We start from the raw sequence: 9,888 nt of genomic DNA on the forward strand, positions 1-9,888 counted from the left end.
CTCTTGAAGCTCATCAAGAGAATGCCAAGAGTGTGCAAAGCAGTCATCAAAGCAAAAGGTGGCTACTTACCTAGAATATAAGACATTTTCAGTTGGTTCACACTTTTGTTAAGTATATAATTCCACATGTGTTTAATCATAGTTTTGATGCCTTCAGTGTGAAGTTACAATTTTCATAGTCATGAAAATACAGAAAAATCTTTAAATGAGAGGGTGTGTCCACACTTTTGGTCCGTACTGTATATATATATATATATATATATATATATATATATATATATATATATATATATATACACACACCGCATACACATAAATATAATCGGGGGGGGGTGTGTCACTACAGGAGTTTATCTGTGTGTTACATATAAAGCGATCATTTTATACTGAGAGCTTCCACGCCTTTCCTACATACATACATTATATATATATATATATATATATATATATATATATATATATATATACACACACACATACATACATACACAGACATACACAGACACACACCTCAACATCACATGTGACAGTCATGATTGCTCAAGTTAAACGACAGACCCGGGCAGGTCCGGTGATTGCATTATATACGATGGGTGAGGCTTATTAGCAATAAGTGGTGGAGGCGAAATTACACGGGCGTAACCACAATGAAGAGCTGTTACCTGCAGACATGTATATACTGTACCTACCACGTGTATACACTCTGCACCTGCCTTGTGTTCATGTCATGTACCTAACGAGTGCATATGCACCGTACAAACCACATCTATATCCACAGCATCTACATCCACCAGAGCCACCATGTCCATATCCAAAGCACCTACATCCACCGCACTCACCTCATTCATATCCACAGCATCTACATCCACAGACGCACCACGTCCATATCCACAACGTCTACATCCACGGACCCACCGCATCCATATCCACAGCATCTACATCCACCGCACTCACCTCATTCATATCCACAGCGTCTACATCTGCAGACCCACCAAGTCCATATCCACAGCATCTACATACATGGACTCACCATGTCCATATCCACAGCATCTACATCCACCGCACTCACCTCGTTCATATCAACAGCATCTACATCCATGGACCCACCATGTCCATATCCACAGCATCTACATCCACCGCACTCACCTCGTTCATATCAACAGCATCTACATCCATTGACCCACCATGTCCATATCCACAGCATCTACATCCACCACACTCACCTCATTCATATCCACAGAATCTACATCCACGGACCCACCACGTTCATATCCACAACGTCTACATCCATGGACCCACTGTATCCATATCAACAGCATCTACATCCACAGCACTCACCTTATTCACATCCACAGTATCTACATCCATGGACCCATCATGTCCATATCCACAGCATCTACATCCACCGCACACACCTCGTTCATATCCATAGCATCTACATCCACGGACCCACCACATCCATATCCATAGCATCTACATCCACTGTACTCACCTCGTTCATATCCACAGCATCTATATCCACTGTACTCACCTTGTTCATATCCACAGCATCTACATCCACCGGACCCACCATGTCCATATCCACAGCATCTACATCCACCGCACTCACCTCGTTCATATCAAAAGCATCTACATCCACTGCACTCACCTCGTTCATATCCACAGAATCTACATCCACGGACCCACAATGTCTACATCCACGGCCCCACCGCATCCACATCCATAGCATCTACATCCACCGCATCCATATCCACAGCATCTACATCCACCACACTCACCTTATTCATATCCACAGCATCTACATCCATGGACCCAACATGTCCATATCCACAGCATCTACATCCACTGGACCCACCATGTCCATATCCACAGCATCTACATCCACCGCACTCACCTCGTTCATATTCACAGCGTCTACATCTGCAGACCAACCATGTCCATATCCACAGCATCTACATCCACCGCACTCACCTCGTTCATATCAACAGCATCTACATCCACCACACTCACCTCATTCATATCCACAGAATCTACATTCACGGACCCACCACGTTCATATCCACAATGTCTACATTCATGGACCCACCGTATCCATATCAACAGCATCTACATCCACAGCATCTACATCCACCGCACTCACCTTATTCATATCCACAGCATCTACATCCATGGACCCACCATGTCCATATCCACAGCATCTACATCCACCGGACCCACCATGTCCATATCCACAGCATCTACATCCACCACACTCATCTCATTCATATCCACAGAATCTACATCCACGGACCCACCACGTTCATATCCACAGCATCTACATCCATGGACCCACCATGTCCATATCCACAGCATCTACATCCACCGCACACACCTCGTTCATATCCACAGCATCTGCATCCATGGATCCACCATGTCCATATCCACAGCATCTACATCCACCGCACTCACCTCGTTCATATCAACAGCATCTACATCCGCAGACCCACCAAGTCCATATCTACAGCATCTACAACCATGGACTCACCATGTCCATATCCACAGCATCTACATCCACTGCACTCTCCTCGTTCATATCCACAGCATCTACATCCACCGGACCCACTATGTCCATATCCACAGAATCTACATCCACGGACCCACCACGTTCATATCCACAACGTCTACATCCATGGACCCACTATATCCATATCAACAGCATCTACATCCACAGCACTCACCTTATTCACATCCACAGTATCTACATCCATGGACCCATCATGTCCATATCCACAGCATCTACATCCACCGCACACACCTCGTTCATATCCACAGCATCTACATCCATGGATCCACCATGTCCATATCCAAAGCATCTACATCCACCGCACTCACCTCGTTCATATCCACAGCATCTACATCCATGGACCCACCATGTCAATATCCACAGCATCTACATCCACCACACTCACCTCGTTCATATCCACAGCATCTACATCCATGGACCCACCATGTCAATATCCACAGCATCTACATCCACCGCACTCACCTCGTTCATATCCACAGCATCTACATCCATGGACCCACCATGTCAATATCCACAGCATCTACATCCACCGCACTCACCTTGTTCATATCCACAGCATCTACATCCATGGACCCACCATGTCCATATCCACAGCATCTACATCCATGGACCCACCATGTCCATATCCAAAGCATCTACATCCACCGCACTCACCTCGTTCATATCCACAGCATCTACATCCACCGCACACACCTCGTTCATATCCACAGCATCTACATCCATGGATCCACCATGTCCATATCCACAGCATCTACATCCACCGCACTCACCTCGTTCAAATCCACAGCGTCTACATCCGCAGACCCACCAAGTCCATATCTACAGCATCTACAACCATGGACTCACCATGTCCATATCCACAGCATCTACATCCACTGCACTCTCCTCGTTCATATACACAGCATCTACATCCACCGGACCCACTATGTCCATAACCACAGAATCTACATCCACGGACCCACCACGTTCATATCCACAACGTCTACATCCATGGACCCACTGTATCCATATCAACAGCATCTACATCCACAGCACTCACCTTATTCACATCCACAGTATCTACATCCATGGACCCATCATGTCCATATCCACAGCATCTACATCCACCGCACACACCTCGTTCATATCCATAGCATCTACATCCACGGACCCACCACATCCATATCCATAGCATCTACATCCACTGTACTCACCTCGTTCATATCCACAGCATCTATATCCACTGTACTCACCTTGTTCATATCCACAGCATCTACATCCACCGGACCCACCATGTCCATATCCACAGCATCTACATCCACCGCACTCACCTCGTTCATATCAAAAGCATCTACATCCACTGCACTCACCTCGTTCATATCCACAGAATCTACATCCACGGACCCACAATGTCTACATCCACGGCCCCACCGCATCCACATCCATAGCATCTACATCCACCGCATCCATATCCACAGCATCTACATCCACCACACTCACCTTATTCATATCCACAGCATCTACATCCATGGACCCAACATGTCCATATCCACAGCATCTACATCCACTGGACCCACCATGTCCATATCCACAGCATCTACATCCACCGCACTCACCTCGTTCATATTCACAGCGTCTACATCTGCAGACCCACCATGTCCATATCCACAGCATCTACATCCACCGCACTCACCTCGTTCATATCAACAGCATCTACATCCACCACACTCACCTCATTCATATCCACAGAATCTACATTCACGGACCCACCACGTTCATATCCACAATGTCTACATTCATGGACCCACCGTATCCATATCAACAGCATCTACATCCACAGCATCTACATCCACCGCACTCACCTTATTCATATCCACAGCATCTACATCCATGGACCCACCATGTCCATATCCACAGCATCTACATCCACCGGACCCACCATGTCCATATCCACAGCATCTACATCCACCACACTCATCTCATTCATATCCACAGAATCTACATCCACGGACCCACCACGTTCATATCCACAGCATCTACATCCATGGACCCACCATGTCCATATCCACAGCATCTACATCCACCGCACACACCTTGTTCATATCCACAGCATCTGCATCCATGGATCCACCATGTCCATATCCACAGCATCTACATCCACCGCACTCACCTCGTTCATATCAACAGCATCTACATCCGCAGACCCACCAAGTCCATATCTACAGCATCTACAACCATGGACTCACCATGTCCATATCCACAGCATCTACATCCACTGCACTCTCCTCGTTCATATCCACAGCATCTACATCCACCGGACCCACTATGTCCATATCCACAGAATCTACATCCACGGACCCACCACGTTCATATCCACAACGTCTACATCCATGGACCCACTATATCCATATCAACAGCATCTACATCCACAGCACTCACCTTATTCACATCCACAGTATCTACATCCATGGACCCATCATGTCCATATCCACAGCATCTACATCCACCGCACACACCTCGTTCATATCCACAGCATCTACATCCATGGATCCACCATGTCCATATCCAAAGCATCTACATCCACCGCACTCACCTCGTTCATATCCACAGCATCTACATCCATGGACCCACCATGTCAATATCCACAGCATCTACATCCACCACACTCACCTCGTTCATATCCACAGCATCTACATCCATGGACCCACCATGTCAATATCCACAGCATCTACATCCACCGCACTCACCTCGTTCATATCCACAGCATCTACATCCATGGACCCACCATGTCAATATCCACAGCATCTACATCCACCGCACTCACCTTGTTCATATCCACAGCATCTACATCCATGGACCCACCATGTCCATATCCACAGCATCTACATCCATGGACCCACCATGTCCATATCCAAAGCATCTACATCCACCGCACTCACCTCGTTCATATCCACAGCATCTACATCCACCGCACACACCTCGTTCATATCCACAGCATCTACATCCATGGATCCACCATGTCCATATCCAAAGCATCTACATCCACCGCACTCACCTCGTTCATATCCACAGCATCTACATCCATGGACCCACCATGTCAATATCCACAGCATCTACATCCACCGCACTCACCTTGCTCATATCTACAGCATCTACATCCGTGGACCCACCATGTCCATATCCACAGCATCTACATCCACCGCACTCACCTCGTTCATATCCACAGCATCTACATCCATGGACCCACCATGTCCGTATCCACAGCATCTACATCCACCACACTCATCTTATTCATATCCACAGCATCTACATTCACAGTGCCCACCACGTCCATATCTACATCCACCACGTGTATATATAATGCACCTACTACGTGTATATCTACCCCACCTGTCACATCTTTACACTCCGTTCCTACCATGTGTCTTTATTTACCATACCTACAATGTGTATATCTTCCGTACATAATACATGTATGCATTCACCGTATGTACAAGGCATGTATCCACTGCAGACTTTCTCTGGGTTGGTCATTAATAGAGGAGGGTCTGCTTTGGCAATACTGGACCATTCATACATCAATATTACCTTCAGGACGACCAATCCAATAATACAGATGGGTTCTATGTTGGGGATTTTCTACCTTTCTACATCCACACACTTTAACGTGTCATCCCTGATAATCCGACACTTTCAATTACTTGCAATTTTATTTATAACTTTTCCCAAAGTTCTCCCTTTTCCAATAACAAAGGCCGCCCCCCCACCCCTTCTTATTCCCATGCTTCCTATGAGCCCAGCGCCCCCTGGTGTTCATCGCCAGCTTTAGCCTTAAAAACTTCCTTCTCTTTTTAATATTTTCAATCATGTTCATTTTTTTTTTTTAGAGCCGGATCCAGACTTATCATAATGGGATCTGATATTGTAGCCCCATCGTCTTGACACAAGGTAGCATGACGGAGCCGGATTGGGAGGTCAGACACTTTGTATCTGCAGGTGTTTGGTTACAATGTGAGCGAGATCGATACATTGTATCCAGGACTGAGACAGACATGAAAGCCTGGGGAGAAGCCTAATCAGACCCCACTAGGCCCCAGGCGTGGACGCAGCTCACTTGCAGGTCTACAGAGCAGGCCTGGTGGCTGGAAAGATCTAGGAGGGCCTGAGATGGTGGGCCTGAGATGGTCTGCAGACGTCCATCCAGGCCATCAGCCCTGACTCCCCTCCGAATGCAATGTCCTTGGAGAAACAGCTAATCATATAATCATACCCCAATCCTTCCACCCAACACGAGGCAAAAATGTAAAAAAAAAAAAAAAAAACTCTAAAAAACCCCCAAAACTGTGTGTACCTTGAGTTGGTAGGGCTGGATCTCGCTCAGACTCTGGCTCTGCAGCTTCTTGGTTAGAACCTTCAGCATTGTACAAATCCAAAGGGCGAGGAAGGGGTTAAAGGCTCATTGAACACACTCACGCTCACACAACCACACACACGCCAAGAATTTAAAAAAAAAACTCCACGGGAACCGGATTTATTTTTTGTTTCTTTAGGCATAAAAAAAATTTAGATGCAAATAAAGAAAAAAAAAAAAAAATTAAAGTTTTTGTTTAAAAAAAAAAGTAAAGTTTTGGTTGCTTAAGTTTAGTTTTTTAGTAAGATTTTGGAGCAGCGTAGCCCCCTTTATTGTGGGTTCATGGTCGGTTTTTTGGTGAGCGGCGGCGGCGCCCAGGCATGCTGCTGGATCCCACTCACACAGACATTCACTCACGCACCCACTCACACACACGGCCGCTCTGTCTGCGGCTCTGCCTTCTAGCAATGTGAAACTTGCAACAAACACACTGATCAGTTGCTCACAGTGATTGGTTGGCAAAAAGGAAACTGTGTCAATTTCAGGAGGCCGGCCCTTTATTTAAAGGGAAAGTAACAGCAGGCCAGGCCTGGGATCCTGCAGAGACACATGAATTGCTGATTCTTTCCTTCTTCCTGTAAAGCTCAGGGGATGGGAGACTAAAAAGCTGCAGAACAGTCAGTAGGGAGATCACAGGCCGTGCGCTCCACTAAACGCGCCTCACGACACGTCTAACCTTGGAGACGGCCTGAACCGTGCGCTTAGTAATCACCAAGGCGACACGTGGCCCTTTAAAAGGAGAAAAAAAAAACTAATAAATTCCACATATTAAACCGCGATTTATGTGAATGGAGGTGAGATCACAATTACGTCAGAAAATACAGCTCTACCCAAAGGGCGGCCGAAACAGAGGAATGTTACTGTATATAGGGGCAGCATTGTACTAGTTATATTCCTGTACGTTCAGGGACTTGTATTCACCCCCTTGGCTTTGTACCTACTTTGTTACATTACAACCGGTGGGTAAATATTTTTGTAATCTGATTTGTGTGTGATGCATCAGTGCTAAATAGTCTCAGTTGGTGAAGTGAGCAAAATATAGGCAAAAACTAAATTTATGGGATCAAATAACTAAAAATTGGCCTGTGGATATGTATTTACCCCCTTTTAGCTATGAAGCCCCTACACATTTCTGGTGCAAGCAATTCCCTTGATAAGTCCCATGCTTAGTGACAGGATGTCCCTGTGTGCAATCCAAGTGTCGCATGTATGTTAGTACATACATTTTACCTTTCCTGAAAGGCCACAGAGACTGCAACACCATTAACAAGAGGCACCACTAACCAAACACCACCATGAAGACCAAGGAGATCTCCAAACAACACCATGAAAACCAATGAGATCTCTAAACAACACCATGAAGACCAAGGATATCTGTAAACAATACCATGAAGACCAAGGAGATCTCCAAACAACACCATGAAGACCAAACAGATCTCCAAACAACATCATGAAGACCAAGGAGATCTCCAAACAACACCATGAAGACCAAGGATATCTGTAAACAATACCATGAAGAACAAGGAGATCTCCAAACAACACCATGAAGACCAAACAGATCTCCAAACAACACCATGAAGACCAAGGAGATCTCCAAACAACACCAGGAAGACCAAACAGATCTCCAAACAACATCATGAAGACCAAGGAGATCTTCAAACAACACCAGGAAGACCAAACAGATCTCCAAACAACATCATGAAGACCAAGGAGATCTCCAAACAACACCAGGAAGACCAAACAGATCTCCAAACAACACTATGAAAACCAATGAGATCTCTAAACAACACCATGAAGACCAAGGAGATCTCCAAACAACACTATGAAAACCAATGAGATCTCCAAACAACACCATGAAGACCAAGGAGATCTCCAAACAACACTATGAAAACCAATGAGATCTCTAAACAACACCATGAAGACCAAGGAGATCTCAATACACCACCATGAAGGAGAAGGAGATCTCCAAACAACACCATGACGACCAAGGAGACCTCCTAACAACATCATAAAAACCAAGGAGATCTCCAAACAGGTCAGGGAAAAAGCAGGAGCAGTATTATAGTAGCTATATTCTTGTATTCTTGTATATAGGAGCAGTATTATAGTATTTATATTCTTGTACATAGGGGGCAGTATTATAGTAATTATATTCTTGTATATAGGAGCAGTATTATAGTATTTATATTCTTGTACATAGGGGCAATATTATAGTAGTTATATTCTTGTATATAGGAGAAGTATTATAGTAGTTATATTCTTGTACATAGGGGCAGTATTATAGTAGTTATATTCTTGTACATAGGGACAGTATTATAGTAGTTATATTCTTGTACATAGGGGCAGTATTATAGTAGTTATATTCTTGTATGTAGGAGCAGTATTATAGTAGCTATATTCTTGTATATAGGAGCAGTATTATAGTATTTATATTCTTGTACATAGGAGCAGTATTATAGTAATTATATTCTTGTATATAGGAGCAGTATTATAGTATTTATATTCTTGTACATAGGAGCAGTATTATAGTAGTTATATTCTTGTATATAGGAGAAGTATTATAGTAGTTATATTCTTGTACATAGGGGCAGTATTATAGTAGTTATATTCTTGTACATAGGGGCAGTATTATAGTAGTTATATTCTTGTACATAGGGGCAGTATTATAGTAGTTATATTCTTGTACATAGGGGCAATATTATAGTAGTTATATTCTTGTACATAGGAGCAGTATTATAGTAGTTATATTCTTGTACATAGGGGCAGTATTATAGTACTTATATTCTTGTACATAGGGGCAGTATTATAGTAGTTATATTCTTGTACATAGGAGCAGTATTATAGTAGTTATATTCTTGTACATAGGAGCAGTATTATAGTAGTTATATTCTTGTACATAGGAGCAATATTATAGTAGTTATATTCTTGTACATAG

The 9,888-nt window shown here is 44.1% G+C and overlaps 1 protein-coding gene across 2 annotated transcripts in view; it reads right to left on the bottom strand.

Moving 5' to 3' along the window:
* LOC143804212 (uncharacterized) overlaps positions 1 to 7,430 on the bottom strand; it is an 88,228-nt gene extending 80,798 nt beyond the window's left edge. For both annotated transcript variants that reach the window (XR_013220997.1, XM_077282071.1), the window contains exon 1: positions 6,894 to 7,430. Coding sequence is in view for 1 of the 2 variants with exons in the window: in XM_077282071.1 (XP_077138186.1) it covers positions 6,894 to 6,962 (69 nt within the window). In the remaining variant the exon portion in view is untranslated. The remainder of the gene's footprint in view (positions 1 to 6,893) is intronic.
* Positions 7,431 to 9,888: the final 2,458 nt, after the last annotated feature.

The sequence above is a fragment of the Ranitomeya variabilis genome, chromosome 2, assembly GCF_051348905.1.
Source record: "Ranitomeya variabilis isolate aRanVar5 chromosome 2, aRanVar5.hap1, whole genome shotgun sequence".
In the NCBI taxonomy this organism is placed as follows: Eukaryota; Metazoa; Chordata; class Amphibia; order Anura; family Dendrobatidae; genus Ranitomeya; species Ranitomeya variabilis.